Below are 16,374 nucleotides of genomic sequence, written 5' to 3'. Positions count from 1 at the left end.
GCCTTTCGGCCGCGGAGATTCGCGCGGTGCGCCCCGCGCTCCCCTCGCCCCCGACGCCGCCGCGGGAGCCCCAGGAGCGCGCGAGGCCCCGCGCACGCCGCGCTCCATCCGGGCTCAGCGCGGACGGGGCGGGCGCCGGGGCGGGCGCGCGTCCTCCGGGGTTTGAATGTTTGGCTCCAGATCGGCGGAGACGGCGGCGAGCAGATCCTGAAGCCAGAACTCCTCCCCGGCCCCCGCGCCCGCGCCCGCGCCCGCGCCATGCGGCGGGAGAGGTGAGCAGGGCGCGCGCGGCGTCCATCCCCTGGCGGACGCGCCGCGGGAACCGCCGGCCTGGGGACGAGCCGCTAGGACCGCGCGGGCCGGGGCCGGGGGCTGCGGGCAGGCTGGGCTGGGCTCCGCCCGCGCCTCCGCCGGCCGCGCCGGGGTCCTCGCGGGCGCGGCGGCTCCCGAGCAGAGCCCCTTCCCCGCGGCCCTCCTGTCCCTGGCAGCCGCGGGGATCTTTGACTGAATCCGGGATCTGAAAGTCTGTGACTCCGTGTTTTTAAACACTCGGGGCAGAGAAGCGTACGGCTGCCCGCCGCTGGCCGCAGCCCTTCCCTCTCCGTGCGCCCCGGCCCCGCGCGCGGACTCGACCTGGGCGCGCCCGAGCCCCCTCCTCCCGCTCGGGCGGCCGCCCCCAGCCGGGCGCGCGGCTGAGCGCTGTCTGCCCGCAGGTGCGGCGCCCCCCGCCCGCGTCCCCGCCATGGAGGTGCTGCGGCGCTCCTCGGTTTTCGCCGCGGAGATCATGGACGCCTTTGACCGCTCGCCCACCGACAAGGAGCTGGTGGCCCAGGCCAAGGCGCTGGGCCGGGAGTTCGTGCACGCGCGGCTGCTGCGCGCCGGCCTGGCCTGGAGCGCGCCCGAGCGCGCCGCGCTGGCCCCGGGCGGCCGCCTGGCCGAGGTGTGCGCGGTGCTGCTGCGCCTGGGTGAGTGCGGGCTCGGGCGGGCGGGTCTGCAGGCTGCCCCTCCCGGGCCGGGCGGCTGGCAGGGCTCGCTGCGCCTCGGGGGACAGCCGAATCAGCACTGGCTGGCACACAGGCGACCTGACAAGCACCCTCCGCTTCTGGGCCTCAGTCTCCCTCTGGGGCAGAGAGGGGGCTGGCCTGGGGGTGCCCGGAATAGCCACGCGCAAGGCAGGCCACCCAGGCGATGCTCCCCCTTACCCCCACCGCCCTGTGCTTGCCGCCTCGGGCTCCCTGCGCTCTGCAGGCCTCCCACAGACCTCCCCCGACTTGTCTGCTCAGCCCAGACTGCAGACAGTCTGGCCACGAAGGACAGAAAGCTGCAGGAGGAAAAATGTTTTGGTGGCTACATTTCCAGTGACCCTTGTACTCAGCGGGGCACAGATATCCTTTGTCGGACCACATCCCTGTGTTTGTTTTGGAAAATAGGTCCTTTCAGTTACTGACTGAAATCCTGTTCCCTGCTGCTCTTTCCTCTCCATTGGGTCTCCATTCAGAGGCCAAATCAGCTGGATGCCAAGGACAGCCAGTGCCGCAGTGGGGATGGGCCGCACTTGTTTCTGGGGTCACACTGCCCAGTAACTGTCTCCACCTTCTCCAGGGCCTGGACCCCTTACCCCAGTCAGTCAGTCTACCTCACCAAGGGGACTGAGGTCCTGACCTCCAGCCATTATCAGTTCTTGGAACGGGCACTTGGAGAGTAGGAGGCAGCAAAGATGGACCCTGACCAGTCCCCTTGAGGTCGAGTGTGGGGAGAGGTGGACACGCGTGTCTGCTTGTCTGCTTTGTGTGGCCCCTGGGAGCGGGGCTGTATGGGTACCTGGCCTTCCAGGAATGTGTATGAGAGACACAAATTCCACGGGGCCCTGTGCTGAGGGCTGCAGGAGGCGGTGTCCCACCTCGGCCTTGGGAGAGGGGAGAGGTTTCTAGGTGTGGAGAGTAAGTGGGGTTTGGGGATCAGCCAGGGGTCCAGAGCGCCTGGACTCCTGTGAGGTCAGCTGCCCACTGCTGTTCCTTCCAGCTGGGCTGTGGGGACCACACTGGGGGGGGGGGGGTCTTCCTTCTAGAGGACCCCTGGCGCGGCCCGGAGGAGGCCTGCCTCTACCCTGGGCCATGTGTCCCTGCTGTTCAAGCTCGTCTGAGAAGTCCTGCTTTGGACTCTTCGGATCTGACAGGCCTGATTCTGTCCCTTTAGTCTTCTGTTCCACCCCGAGAGCCCCACGCTTCGGGCCTGGGCCTGGGTAGCTGCACTGGCCCTCTCAGAAACTGGGCCTTCAAGGCCCTTTCCCAGTGTGCAGCCCTGGCCATGTCCAGTCCCTGGGGCACAGCCCCTGCCAGATGGCTGAGGGGCCCTGCACCCTGCCTGGGGCCTGGCGCTGCCTCCCTGCCCCCAGCATGCTCCCAGCCCTTCCTCAGCAGACGCCCAGCTCTGGAGACAGCGCACACAGGAAGAAGCTGGTCACGTCCCATGGTCAGTCTCTTGGGACCAGTCCCCAGCAGCCCCCAAGGTCTATGTGGGAACAGCCAGGCCATCCCTGGGAATTTCCATGCCCCCTCATTGCCCCGCCTCAGTTCCGCTCAGTTCCAGATCTTAATTAATTAGATGGCGTGCAGCTGGCCCCAAGGATGATGCAGGCGCCCTTATCAGCCAGGACTGTCCAGTCGGCATTTCCCTGTTTGCTTTGGCTGGAGAGGTGGCTGGGCTGAGGGACACCCAGTCCGAGGGTTGTGGAATTCCCGGCACGTCACTGCCAGGGGCTCTGCAGGGAGTGCCGGCAGCAGACAGGGCTGGTGACAGGGCCCGTCCTCTTCAGGGTGGCGCCCACGCACACACCCACTTGGCACAGGCACAGGTTGGAGCCCTGGCAGTGCTGGGAGCCCGGGTGATGGCTCAGTTTCTTGGTTCACCGAGTGGTGCTGGGGCCTGAGTGAGGATGGCCTCTGAAGCAGCGGCCAGGGCTGCCCACCTGTGTGGGTCGAAGTCCCTGCCCTTGTTGGGTCTGGCCGCCTGCCCTGTCTGCCGCCCGGGCAGCTCCCTGTGAGCCGTGAGTCACCCATCAGGCACGGCCCATGCTCCTCCTGGGATTCCCGCCCTACCGGCCCAGCCAGCTTTGCCCCAGGTGGTGGGGCTGGCACATCAGAAGGGACTGGCCGCAGGGGAAGGTTCGGGGGTGCCCACCGCACTGCTCCGGTCTCCGTGTCCTCAGGGGCTATGTGGGGGTTGAGTAGGGGTCAGGTATAGGCCAGTCAGTGCAGGAAGGGTCTTCAAGCCCACTGTGGCTATGGGGCTGAGGGGTGGGCTGGCCCCAGGCTCGTGTGATGGGGTGGTGGTCAGGCAGGTGTGGGCCCCTCTCACCCACCCGTGTGACTGCAGGAGATGAGCTGGAGCTGATTCGACCCAGCATCTACCGCAATGTGGCCCGCCAGCTGAACATCTCGCTGCACTCTGAGACTGTGGTGACTGACGCCTTCCTGGCCGTGGCTGCCCAGATCTTTGCCGCAGGTAGGTCTGCACGTCCACCCCAGGAAGCCCACAGTGCCGGCATGACCAGGTGTCTGGGGTAGGGGCTGGGGCTGTGCTGCCTCGAGGTGAAGACAGGGCCTGCCAGGCAGCCAGCAGGGAGCCTCGCGTGGTTCCTGCCGGGGTTGCAGTGACCTGAAGTCCTGGCTGGGCTGCACATCCCAGGCTGCTGGCTGGAGTGGGGCCAGGGAGCCCTGCACGTGTCCTGAGGAACTTGGGCTTCTCACGGCCAGATGACCGGGGACAGAGCAGGTCCCCAGTTGTAGGCCTCTCCTAGTTGTCGCCAGCACGGTGGCAGGACATGGGACACCGAACTGGCTGGGACTGGGGGCTGCCGGCTGCAGAATCCAGCCTCCTCCAGGGCTGCCACCGGGCGGGGGTCAGTGCTCACCTCCCTGGGCAGAAGTTACCATGGCTCAGATGTCAAGAGGGGGTGCCTGGGTGGGCAGGGGCTGTGGTGGGCTCCTCCAGAATGTTCTCCTAGTGCTGACCTGCGTCCTGGGAAGACCCAGGGGGTGAGGGACTGTGACCCGTCAGGCACCGTGTGGAGGACATGGTGGGTGGGGCTGTGGAGAAAGCAGGACTCGGAGGCCGCGGTGGGTGTCCTGGGCAGACGCCTGCCCTCAGCCCTTTCTGGACTCCCGTGTCCCTGGCCTGATGCCGGCGCGTGGGTGGCCGCCTGTGTCTGTCTCCCGGCTGTCAGACAGCTAGTTTATGAGCCCAAGGCTGGCTTTAAAAGGAAGGTTGGTCTGTGAGAAGGCAGCTCTGGCTGCTGGTGGGGACTGAGCTGGGAGGCGGGGCCTGGCCCTGGGTGGGGGTGGGGGCGTGGACAGGGGCAGAGGACAGGACCAGGACAGAGCATCCTACCCTCGCCTGCCCAGCCTTGCCCACTGGGGACAGGCCTGAGCGGTGCCTTCCCGCTGCTGCACGTGGACTCCCTTTCACCCCTTGTCCATCCCAGTGCTTGGTTCTTGGACCCTTTGGCCACAGGCTGAGCCAAGCCATCAGGCAGATGCCAGCCCTTGTCCCTCTGCCCCCGGACCCCCCCATACTGGGGCCTTCGTCCCCCTCTTTGTCTGCCAGGCCAGGCCTCTGGCTGTGGCCCGGGCGGGGGCTGTGCTGGTGTTGTGGGCAGCTCCAGGACGGCAGGGCAGGTTTCCGCGGTGGCTGCAGTGGCCGAGTCCCCTCCAAGGCAGAGGCAACGGATGCTGCTCCTGGCTGCATTCCCACTTTGGGCTTCTCAGTTCACTTCAGTGGAAAAACCAATTCTTCCTCCCAGATTAAAAGTTGGCAAGAGTTTTCATTTTTCCCCCCTTATCACAGGAGCAAATTATTTTACCACAGAAAGATCAGAAAATAAAAACTCTTAAATAATACTAAAAAGACAGCCCAGTTTTTAAATGGGCAAAGGATCTGAACGGACATTTTTCCACGGAAGATGTACAAGTGGCCAGTAAACCCATGAAATCTCAGTTTTTGTCAGTCGTTAGGGTGACAAACACCAAAACCACCCTAGACACTCTGGACACGGGGACGGCTCAGGTCAGTGTCCAGTAGCACACCTGTTGGTGAGGGTTGGAAGAGTTGGAAGCCCCGTAAGCTGCTGGCGGGAGTGGGAGGGGGCCGCTGCTTGGACGAGTGCAGGCGCCTGCAAGGTGGTTACCGTGAGAGCCGGAGAAATGAGAACACGTGCCACAGAAACTGGCGCGTGGATGTTCAGAGCAGCAAGATCCCTAAGAGCCGGGAAGGTGCAGTGATCTGCGTGTGCATCACCTGAGCAGTGGGCAAGCAGAGTGTGGTCCATCCGTGGGATGGAATGTTACTCGGCCATGAGAGGACGCGCCCCCACCTGGAGGAGCCTGGACAGCCTGGTGCATGGAAGGAGGCAGACACTCTGGGACACGCTGGGATTCCACATGTGACGTGTCCACCACAGGCGAGTCCACAGAACAGGTGCTCATGGGCGCAGGGCGCTTTCTGGGGTGATGAGAATGTTCTGGAACTAGGCTGTGGTGATGGCTGCGCAACTTTGGGAATGTACTAAAACACGGACATCTCATTGTAGAAGGATGAATTTGCGGTAATGTTATGTCTCCATAAACGGTAAAAACAGAAGACCTCAGAGGAGACAGGACGTACCTGGAACTCACTGTTCTCCCACGGGACAGCGAGCAGCTCTCTGCACGTGGCACCCAGGACCTGCGGTCACTCTTGGGTCCCAGGCTGGTAGCCCAGGCGCAGGCTCCTGTCGCCTCTTCCCACACTGAGCCTTCATCTGCCCTATGTTGAGTGCCTGGGGGTGCCCAAAGCACAGCTGTGAGCAGAAGGGGGCCAGGCCGGGTGCGCCCTGGCAGCTGGTATATGGGAAGCATAACATGAGGGCCCGGTGGCGCTTGAAGGGGGGACCTTGATCAGAGTCCCGGGGGTGGGGGTGCTGCAGGCAGCGGAAATGTGGCCGGAGAGGGACGGCCCAGCTCAGTGGGATTTCAGACTTGGGCCTATTTTCACAGAAGGAAGTAACAGTGACAGGAGGGTTGTAAGCAGGGGAGTGACATGTCTGATTTATGGGGCTTTTATTGAGGTGAAATTCACATACAATTAACTTTTTTTTTTGAGAACATTTATTTAGTTAATCACAGAGGTAGAAAAAGTACTTCGTAGAAGACATGGGCTTTGGAAACAAGTTATAGAGTCAAAGGAAGGGCCCTTGGAGCTTGGGAGTGAGGGAGGTAATGGTGGCGCCCGGGGAAGGGAGGGAAAGGCGCGGGAAGGAGACACTGGGCCCTCCTTCCTAAGGCTTTGGAGGGAGGAGATCTTAGGGCAGCTCCCAGGGGAAGAGCTCATTGTAATATTCAGCAGCTTTCCAGGTGTGTCCTTTCGGGGCCTGGTCTCCACTGATTGATTGGTTGGCACCAGGGCAGCTGGTCCTGAGGTCAGCTGTGGCTGGTTATACTGCATTTTTGGGCCTGGAGTTGGAATACAACTGCTTCGGAGGGACACAGGGCCTTGCTCAGGTGTGAGCACAGTTGCCCAGTTCTGACCAGGGAAATCCGTGCAAACTGCAGAAGACGCCATGGGGGTCTTACAGTTAACCGTTTCAAGTGTGCAAGTCTGTGGCACTTAGTGGGTTCACAGTGAGTACCCACTGCTGCTGAGATTTTCACCTGTGCCCACGAGCTGTGCCTCCCCTGCCCCCGTCCCTGGCAATGCGGACCTGCTTCCTGGACTCACACGCACCACCTTGGTGTCGCTGCTCTTATTGAGCGGACGTCCGAAGTGTGTCCCAGCCCAGAGTGTCCGAGCCTCGCTCCTGGGCTGGGCCGCACTCCGCTGTCTGGGCGACCCCAGTGCGTTCAGCGACTGTGAATAGGCTGCTGTGAACATTCATGAACAAGCATTTCCTCTGCTGATTCCAACCTCTGTGCTGCTGTGTGAGGTGGACGGAGGGCTTTGTCTCTGCCCCGTGTCCCCCGCCATGTCCTCAGCCTGCAGGTGCTGTGCGTCCGGTGAGGCTGCAATACCTGGGGCACTGTCTGAGTTTCTGATCTCATGGACTGCGGCCCGTTGTAATGCCCCTCTGGTTATCAGTGAGCACTTTTCGTGTCTGATGTATTATTTCTATTTTTCCTTTTGTGAATTGGCTGTTTGTGCTCTGTGCTCATTTCTTTTGAGAGGTTTTGCTTTTTTCTCATTGATTTATAAAATCTCTCTATATTAAGGGAATTCGTAATGTATAACGTACAAGCTCTTCTCTGGGTGGCTCTTCTCAGCTCTGCCCCCACAGCTTGGGGGTCTGGGGAGGCCCTTTCTCCTGTGGAACCTCCTGCTGCCCCACAGAGAGGGCTCCTCAGTGGGACAGACAGATGGGCAGGTGCATCTCAGAGCTGCGTACTGTCCATTGTGTGCAGCTGCAAGTCAGCTAGCACCCCCACCCCCCAGCTTCCTCCTCACCGGCTGCCTGCTGCTGTTCCATTGCCTCTTCCAGAAGATGGGGTCTGGGCACGGTTGTCCTGGGCTCTGGCACAGGTGTGCAGGTGTGTAATGGAGACCCAAGAAATCACCTAAGAGAACTACCCATGAGGGTGGGCAGGACTGGCCTGCAGCAGAGGATGGCCGGCCCCTGTTTGGGTGGGTGCTGCAGGTAGGGGCTGGCCCTCTGTGTTTTGCCACCTGCAGAACGGCAGGGGCGCTGCTCAGCCTCTTCACATGACCTCACGGGCTTGACTGGAGCGGGGCTTGGCAGCCTTCTGACCAGTGTTTTCTCCCTGCAGGCATCACATGGGGCAAGGTGGTGTCCCTGTACTCCGTGGCTGCGGGGCTGGCTGTGGACTGTGTGCGGCAGGCCCAGCCTGCCATGGTCCATGCTCTCGTTGACTGCCTTGGGGAGTTTGTGCGCAAGACCCTGGTGACCTGGCTGCGGAGACGCGGTGGATGGGTGAGTGGGGTCATAGGGTGCAGGGGTGGGAGGAGGGGGTGAGGGTTGGGCTGCTGGGTCTAAGGCTGGCCCTGTTGCCTACTTCAGTGTTGACCTCTCCTCCCTCCCCCCAACTCCAACACTAAAGACCTGCTGCCTGGGAGGCAAACTCAGGCCCTGAAGGGGAAAGGCCAGGGCTACCCTGCTCACCTGGCCTGGCCAGACCTTGGGGGCTTCTGGGCCCTGGGCATGTGGGGCTGGCCCCACCCATGGGAGATCTGATTTCTCTGTAAAGTGGGTGGTGTGGGGCACACTGGGAGGGGTGCCGAGCTCAGCCCTCCACCGAGATTGCAGCCAAGGGCTGTGGTCTCATCTGAAAGTGGTACTGGGTGGGGAGGTGTTGCCTCCAGGTGATTCCCGTGGCTGTGGCACCTCCAGCACAGGGCCTTTGAGGCCTCTGCCGCCTCTTCACCTCTCCCCATGGAGCCCCGCTGGGGCTGGACACGGCGGCTTCCTGGACCCAGCTGCCTCCTCTCCCCTCTGAGCTCTTCCCTGCCCTTCTCACCATTTGAATCCTCATGGAGGGTTTGGTCCCTGTGGAGACTTCACTCCCACCCAGACTGCAGACCTTCCATTCATGGCTGCGTGCTCCCTGTCCACTTGGCTGACAGGTGGAAGGTGTGGTGGGCCTCTGCTCCCAGCTCTGCTCTTAAAGGTCCCTTCCTCCCTGCAGACCGACGTCCTCAAGTGTGTGGTCAGCAGCGACCCTGGCTTCCGCTCCCATTGGCTTGTGACCACGCTGTGCAGCTTCGGCCGCTTCCTGAAGGCTGCCTTCTTTGTGCTGTTGCCGGAGAGATGAGCCTGGCCCTGGATCCAGAAGCCCCCGCCCCGCCCCCTGCCAAAGCATCGCCCTCCTCCCTCAGAGCCCCTCTCCTACACCCAGGCCCTCGGGACATGGGAGCACAGGGCTCCCCTGGGCCTGGAACTGGCCTTTGGTGTTGACCTGTGGCCCCATCCTGTTGTGCCCCTTCTCCTGGAGCCAGAAGATCAGGGTTACCTCCCAGACCCTAAAGGAAGGCAGCTAGAAACACCACACTCTCGCCTGATGCCAGGGTCCCATCCACGAAGGGCGACCATGTCAGGACGTTCGGCTGAAGGTGACCTGGGTCTGGCCAAGGCTAGAGGAGCGGTGGGTCTTACTGATCCCACAAACTGAGTGTAAGGCTCATGTGCTGTTGCTTAATCCATGTCTGGAGGGACAATGTCCTCAGCTGTGGCTGTGTCCTTGTGTGGCAGGGACCAGGGAGTGGGGCTCCAGGTCGGTGTACCTGTCCTGTGGATGCATGAGCTCCTGACCCACCTACAAGGATGGGGTGTGTGTTTGATTCCAATAAAGTGTCACAAGAGTGGAGGGTGACCCCACCTGCGTTCCGAGTGCCCGTCCTGGACTAGACAGGCGGCAGGTGAATCCATTGTGATAGGCCATCTTCCCTGATTGTCTGTCTTTTGCTCCCCTGCTCCACAAGCAGCTCATGCACCCACACTCCCACCTGGGCACACACACCTGCACATGCACGTGTCCCACTCTGTGCACACATAGGTGGACAAGAGCAGGGTGCCCAGGCCCCCTGCTCCCCATGACCCATCCATTCTGGCCATTCCCATCTCTTTGCTTGGCTGACAGCCCATTTTGTCATTGTAGCCTCCCCTCAGCCCTGAGCCTGGCCCTGGTCTGTTCCCAGTAGGGCCTGCCCCCAGCAGCCCATCCAACTCCTGCTTAGGCCATAGGCATATGGCACAGGAGGGCTATGACGTGGCCTCAGCCTCAGTTTCCCCTTTCTGTACAAGGCAGGTTGAGCTGGACAACCGCTTAGGTCTAGCCCTGCCTCCCTTGCAGCCTCCAGATGAAGCAGGGGTCCCGAAGGTGCAGCTTCCCTCAGCTGCCCCCATCGCCCCTCCCGGCTCCCCAGCCTCTGCCCAGCACCCCCTCCCCAGGGGCCTTGCAGTGGAGAGAAGGAAGGGAGCTGGCAGGAGACAGGGATGGGGGGTGGAGAGGAAGGTACGGCCACCCTGCCTGCCCCTGCTTCCTGTCATTCGCTTGGATCAAAGGCGCTGGTATTTCAGACACTGAGAGCACTCAGAAGAGCAGCAGGGTAAAGTGACAGATCAGCGGTCTCTACATGCAGGTAGAAGGGGCACCAGGGGAAGTGCCCTCTTTCCAACAGCAAAGCTCTAGGCCCGAGCCAGACAAGGGGTGTGAGGCCTCTGTGAGGACAACCAGGGCCGCAAAGATCCAAGTGGACGAGCAAACACCAGCTTCCCAAGAGGAAAACCTGCACGAGGAGGCTGTTCTCCGTACATTTATAAATTTAATCCCAACAAAAAAGACCAGAATGTTTTTCCCTGGATCTAAAGCTAGTTATAAAGTTCACATGAGAGAAACAAAAAATGCAAAGACAGGAAAACCCTTAGAAGACTGAGGAGGAGGCTGAGCCACCTGGATGGACCGTGCGCCAGGCGCCAGGCCAGGTGCAGACGGGCAGGGACCCGGACTCGGGCCCAGCCTGAGGACAAACGGGATGGTGGCAGCTCAGGCAGCAGGGAACGATGGGCTTGTCACCGCGTGTTGCCTCACTGTGAGCCACTTGGGGAAAGACTAAGTCATACCTGTGCGTCCCACTACACAGCAGATAAACTCCAAGTGGACCCAAGAGCTAAGTATAAAAAATGAAAAACTGCTAGAAAAAATGAATTTCTTTGAAACAGAGGAGCAGGCAAAACTTTCCCCCTCCAGGAATGATAAAAGACAAAATATATACTGGAAGGAAGTGTTTATAACATTTAACATTTTCAAAAATATGAGGCCCTGGCCAGGGAGCTCAGTTGACTTAGAGTGTCGTCCTGATACACTGAGGTTGGGGGTTTGATCCTGTCAGGGCACATACAAGAAACAACCAGTGAGGCATAAATAAATGGAACAACAAACCAGTATTTCTTTTTCTCCCTTTCCTCCTTCTCTCTCTCTAAAAAAAAATATATATATATATATATATATATATATATATATAATTTTTTTTTTTTATATGTATATATATAACTTGAGACAAACCAGTAGTGGTTTGGGACTGACTGTCTTAATGGGTGGGTACAGGGTTTTGGGGGGGTGACAAACGTTTTGGAAGTAGGTAATCGTTACACGATATTGCAAACATCAAAGCACACTGAACTATGTAGTTTTTGGATACCCTAAAATGGGTAAAATGATGAACTTTATAAATGCATTTTACCTCCATAAAAAGTTGTAATTTAAATTAGGGATGTTAGGAGTAATAGTTCTAATTCAGAAGAGCTCAGCACCTCCAAAAATCAAGAAGAAAAAGACAAAAAAGCGCAAACCCAAACTACCCCAAGATCCCATGTCTCCCCAATCAGACTGGCCCAAATCCTGACCCGACAACTGACTTGTGGTGGGGGTAGGGGTGGGCAGGCAACCCACACACCCTGGGAGGCAAAGTGGCAGCATCCCTGTGGGGGAGGGGCAGCAGCTAGACACAGCAGATCGCATTTACCCCGAGACCGGGAATCGCACGGCTAGAAATCCATCCCAAAGGTGCACTGGCAAAAATACAAAACCAGGTCACTCACTCTGACATTCTGTTAGCACAGCCTGGAAACAAGGCAAATGCCCACCATGAGGGACCTGCTGGATTCAATGGCACATGGCTTCCAGGGGGCACCCTGCAGCTGGGCTGTGTACCTGTGCGGGGCAAAATGTATCTTAGAGTACACTCAGTCTGTGGAAGTTAAAATAAATGAGCGCATGTATCAAGTTGACATAAGCAACCAGACAAATTGCTTATTCCAATTATATACATATATGTTTTTATTGATTTTAGAGAGAGAGGAAGGGAGAGGGAGAGAGAGAAACGTCGATGTGAGAGAGGAGTACTGATATGAGAAAACTGATCAATTGCCTCCCATACACGCCCTGACTGGGGACTGAACCTGCAACCTGGGCATGTGCCCTGACCAGGAATTGGACCTGCGACCTTTTGGTGGGTGCACAGGACTATGCTGAACCAGCTAAGCTACACTGGCCAGGGCTCCAACTATATTTTAACTATATTTTCAATGAGAAAGGTATAAAAACAGTAACAAGAAATTAATCAGCAATCTCACTATTAAGAGTATAATTATACCAAATAATTGTGTGTCCTATAGAATAAAGCAGTTTTAATGTTGCAGAGAACGAAGATTTTCATCTTAAGATGTACAATGAAAACATTTAAGTAAAACAATTTATAATCTTAAATTTTGAATTGTAAACAGTGTGGACACACCTTTTTTCCCCCCTTTCTTAAAAAATGTGTATGCCCCCTGCGGAGGCAGTAAGGGTGATAGGCCATGATCTCAGTGCCTTCATCTCATGTAGTTCAGTGAAAATAAATCAATTATTAAATGATTTTCCAGTTCTGCCCATGGAAGAGGCCTGGAAGCAGAGCAGCTGCCTGTGGTCTCTGAGTTCCCCTCTCCACTCCCCCACCCCCAGTAAGGAGAATGGGCGCTGGGGCAGGAGACGTGGGGGGCAGTGATGGCGCTTTGGCGTAGAGCCATCGGGGCTGGGGGGCTCCATCAGGCCAACTATGGGATCATTGGAACACCTCTGTCGAAGAGGAAAAGGCTGCACGGGCCTAGAATCCCATCAAATATACAGAAGTCCTGGGATCTGCTGGCCAGTGTGGTTCAGTGGTTGAGCGCTGTCCCGATTGTGTGAACCATCCTGTACTCACCAACGTAAAGCAAGTGCTTATGTCCTCATTTCCTCTCTATCCAAGCCCAGAGATTTCCCGCCTCCTCAATTTGCCACCAGTGACTTCATGTGACTTCCTTCAGCCCTCTCCTTTGACCCTAAACATATAGAGGAGCTGTAAAAGCACCTTCTCTGGAGTTGTCTCAACCCATGGAGATCTTACTTCCAGGCATGTCCTCAATTCCTGGCTCAAATAAATTCTTATTAAAGGCGTTTTATAGGCTTGAATATTTCTCTAATTGATGATTGAAGGAGTTATGCTTTTATGCTGACTTTCTGGTGTGAACATTTCAGGGAAACCAAACTTAGCCTGACAGGTGAAGGGAAGTTTTCCAAGTGAGTCCCAGCCCAGAATGCAAGAGTAATGACAACCGAGCCCCCACTCTTATCAAGGAGGTGCTTCGGGTGATGTTGCCTCGGCTGGCGAACCTTTCACATGAAAGGCTGTCACCATCCGAGCCTCAAGTGAGACCAGAAGACTGAGGACTAGGCACCCACAGGGAGTGTGTCCAACCAGAACTCTCCATCCAGTGTCCAGACTACAGGAAACAGGGGACAAAGGAACACGGCAGATACTACAAGAAGCCCAGGGGAACCCGGACCACAGCCTGGGGACCCCTTGAGGAGTAGTGACCATCTTTCCAACAAGCCAGTGGCAGGAATTGGTGGGGGAAGATGACTGGTCAGTTAATTGCTTCTCATTTTTTGGCTATGCTCTGGGTGCTGCCCTCCCAGCACCCCTTCCCGCTCAGTGCAGGGGTGAGATGCAGAGGTGGGATAGAGGGGCAAGTGCTGGGGTGGGATTTGGGTTCAGGGACAGGATGTGGGACTCAGGGTCAGGGTGTAGGGGTGGATGCAGGGGCAGGAGGTGGGGTTCGTGTTGCAGACAACTGCGCTGTAACTAACCAACCCTCTGGCAGAGAAAAAGCCAGAGAAGCCAGATTTTAAACAGTCAAAGGCATTGGAGTCACCAAGGCTACAAGGACCAAGGTCCCAGAAAGGAGTGCAGCCGGGAGACCCAATGTGGCTGTATCACCTGCCATGTCAGTTGTCTCTGCACAGCTGGAGTGGCTTCTGCACACACCATGGGCACTCACCCCAGTCTCCCTGCTCAGGGACCCAGTGAGCCTGCTCCTCTGCCTTCAGCTCTATGTTGCATTGATAGCCTCAAGTGGAAAAAAAACAGAATCCTCCCCAAAGAGGCTGCAAGAGGATTTAAAGAACAGGTGAAACCAATAGGATGGAAATGCTAACGTGCTAAAGCTGGGAGACGGGTACAGGGTTAGTGTATGTCTGCAAACTCTCAACAAAGACAGAAAACAAAGTAATATTACATTACAGAGAAATAAAATAAGATCCACACAATGACCCTAAGTTCACAGCTGCCGTCTTGCCTTGGGAACACCCTCTGTCCTTACGGAGTTAAAAATCACAGCAACCCTTTTGGTCCCAGTCTGTCCTGTCTTTGTCTCCAGCTGATTATTTGGCCACTCTACTTAAGGTTTGTAAATATTTCAGATTTTGTAAAAAATGCAGAAAGAAAAAGAGTAAGAGAGAGTCACCTTAGTTTTTTAGGGAAGAGACTGGAAAACAGTCACCAGCAGATGAGGAGAGGGACAGTCCGCATACATGATAATATCAAAGTGCTCAGCCATAAAAATAAAGGCCTTTTATTTGGTTTTTCTATGCCATTACAGGAACACGGGGCAACACCCACACCTGCTGCTGTGGAGTCTGTGAGAAGCAGGGTGTCACAGCTCGACACAAGGCCAGGATGAAGCTCTGCTGTGGGTCACGGGGTCACCTTCTTGTAGGTGATGTGAAGATGCTGAGTCATGGGCTGGGTAGTGGTTGCCATGGAAACTGTCTGCTCAAGTTTGCCTTCGGAATTCAGCCTGAATTTTCGGGTAATCTGAGCAGAACAAAACAAATACAAAACACCTTAGTTTTATTTTCCAAAGATACAACAAATGCTTGAGGTCCCGCCACAGGCCCAGTGTTCCTGCAGGGGCTGTGACATGTCACCTCACTTGTGAGTCAGATGACTGACACTCTGCCCACAGAGCTACAGCACTTGCCAAGATCCAGGTGTCCTGAGCCCTGGCCCTTGCCTTTTCCTATCCCCAGAAGACTAACAGATGATCATGCGACTTGGTCCCTCCCATCTTAGGGTATTTAGAAGCCATCTTCTTTTTTCTGTCTGTAAATTATACACTTGATTAGACAAAAGCTGACCTCTCCACTTTACAGCTTGAACTGATGGCACACGTGTTCCTCACGTAGTGGCACTTTGGGAACAAACTATGGTGGCTGTTTCCAACAAGGAAGCCTGCAGTGAGCAACCTGTGGGAAAACCTTCTCTGCTGGGATGTCTGTGAATAAATAGAGTGAGGAACCACGACAACTGCTGAGCAGCCACCCTGCTCCAGAATAAGCAACTTGGCAGCAAGAAGCAGGTGAGTGAGAAAATGGGAGACAGCTTGGGAGGCACCGAGTCACTGTGGCTGGGCCACTGAGGACCTCTCCCCGGGTACCAGGAAGGAGGCAGTGGTGGGAAAAATGGGTAAGGGCTGCCCTGTGTCCACCGCCCCAGGTGTACACACTCACAGGGTGTGGCCTCCAGAGCACTGTCACCCCATCTCAGGGATGACAGTTGGCTGTCACAGTGGCTGGCTCAGCGCCAAAGCCCCACAGCAGTGGCAGAGCTGTGCACAGGCTCCCCAAGAGCTACCTGTCAGGTTCTTGGGGCCCTTGAACTTTCTTGTGCTATTTTCCTCTTCAAATTAAAGTTATTGGGAAAGATTTAAGTTGAGGCAGATGTACTACATTGCTTAGGCCCAATAGACCTCTTCTGGTGCTGGGCCTCTGGTGCCAACTAGCAACCTGGCGAGGTCACTAATAACTGGGTATTCTGAGGCTGCCAGAGATCCATCTGAGCCACAGATTGGTCCTCGTGTCAGTAAGGTGGGGCCGGAAGCAACTACTGGCTTGTTGACTGTAAAGTGGAGCTTGCTGAGCGGCTGTGAGTCCATGTTCTGGAGGCCCACGCAGTGGGAGCTCCACTCCTCAGACAAGGGCAGCTCCGAGCCTCTGATACTACAGAAAGACAGTCCAGCTCTTTTGACTGGATCAGAGTCTGCATTTCAACAAAACCCCTAGATTCACTGGCATGACGAAGTGTGAGAACTGGTATGAGTGACGAGCAGTTAATTTGCTTAAAGTGTGGTGATCGCAATATGACCAAAAGGGCATTTCTGAAGATTCCTGGGTGGAGTAATGAACACAGTGTTTATTTAAAAAACTGCATCGGGCAAGAGATCGAAGGTTGTGGCCACGGGGACCTGGCAGTGGTTGGGCAGTGCGGGTGTGGCCTGGTATCGCTGAGGAAGGAGATTCTCTGTGGCTCGTGGAATGTGGGAGGCAGCAGGGCTATGAGCCCTAGTCCCTCAGCTCTAATTCTGTGTTCAAGGCCCCAGGCTGGTTTCGCTGTTTAATTAAACGGAGATGGTCCTTATTTTTAAGACATTCCTAGCTGTCCCAATTGGTTTTCAACAGAGTTGCCAAGACCATTCAATGCAGAAAGAACAGTCTTTTCAACTAATGGTGCTGGGAAAACTGGATATTCACA

The 16,374-nt window shown here is 56.7% G+C and overlaps 2 protein-coding genes across 7 annotated transcripts in view; one reads left to right on the top strand and one right to left on the bottom strand.

Moving 5' to 3' along the window:
* On the top strand, positions 1-9,347 carry BOK (BCL2 family apoptosis regulator BOK). Of its 2 annotated transcripts, XM_081143358.1 has the most exons (5): positions 1-272; positions 714-965; positions 3,376-3,504; positions 7,794-7,957; positions 8,670-9,347. In XM_081143358.1, exons 2-5 carry the CDS (start codon positions 743-745, stop codon positions 8,793-8,795), a joined length of 642 nt encoding a protein of 213 aa, XP_080999484.1. In that variant the 5' UTR covers positions 1-272; positions 714-742; the 3' UTR covers positions 8,796-9,347. The 2 variants fall into 2 exon arrangements, with proteins under 2 accessions (XP_080999484.1, XP_080999485.1); XM_081143359.1 differs by lacking the exons at positions 1-272; positions 714-965 and adding an exon at positions 1,791-2,472.
* Positions 9,348-14,400: 5,053 nt separating this feature from the next.
* The window catches only part of THAP4 (THAP domain containing 4), a 28,890-nt gene continuing 26,916 nt past the window's right edge, over positions 14,401-16,374 (bottom strand). For all 5 annotated transcript variants that reach the window (XM_081143351.1, XM_081143350.1, XM_081143352.1 and 2 more), the window contains one exon: positions 14,401-14,658. In XM_081143351.1, the coding sequence (XP_080999477.1) occupies positions 14,539-14,658 (120 nt within the window). In that variant the 3' untranslated portion in view covers positions 14,401-14,538. The remainder of the gene's footprint in view (positions 14,659-16,374) is intronic.

This window comes from Miniopterus schreibersii (genome assembly GCF_964146895.1).
Source record: "Miniopterus schreibersii genome assembly, chromosome: 7".
In the NCBI taxonomy this organism is placed as follows: domain Eukaryota; kingdom Metazoa; phylum Chordata; class Mammalia; order Chiroptera; family Miniopteridae; genus Miniopterus; species Miniopterus schreibersii.
Note: the sequence above shows the minus strand (reverse complement) of the source record. Positions and strands in the feature narration are given on the sequence as shown.

Bases quoted from the DNA above. Each gene is read 5' to 3' on its own strand.
- BOK (XM_081143358.1), top strand. From the start codon at position 743: ATGGAGGTGCTGCGGCGCTCCTCGGTTTTCGCCGCGGAGATCATGGAC. The intron at 3,505-7,793 runs GTAGGTCTGCAC...TTCTCCCTGCAG, and splicing joins TGCCCAGATCTTTGCCGCAG to GCATCACATGGGGCAAGGTG. The intron at 7,958-8,669 runs GTGAGTGGGGTC...TCCTCCCTGCAG, and splicing joins TGCGGAGACGCGGTGGATGG to ACCGACGTCCTCAAGTGTGT.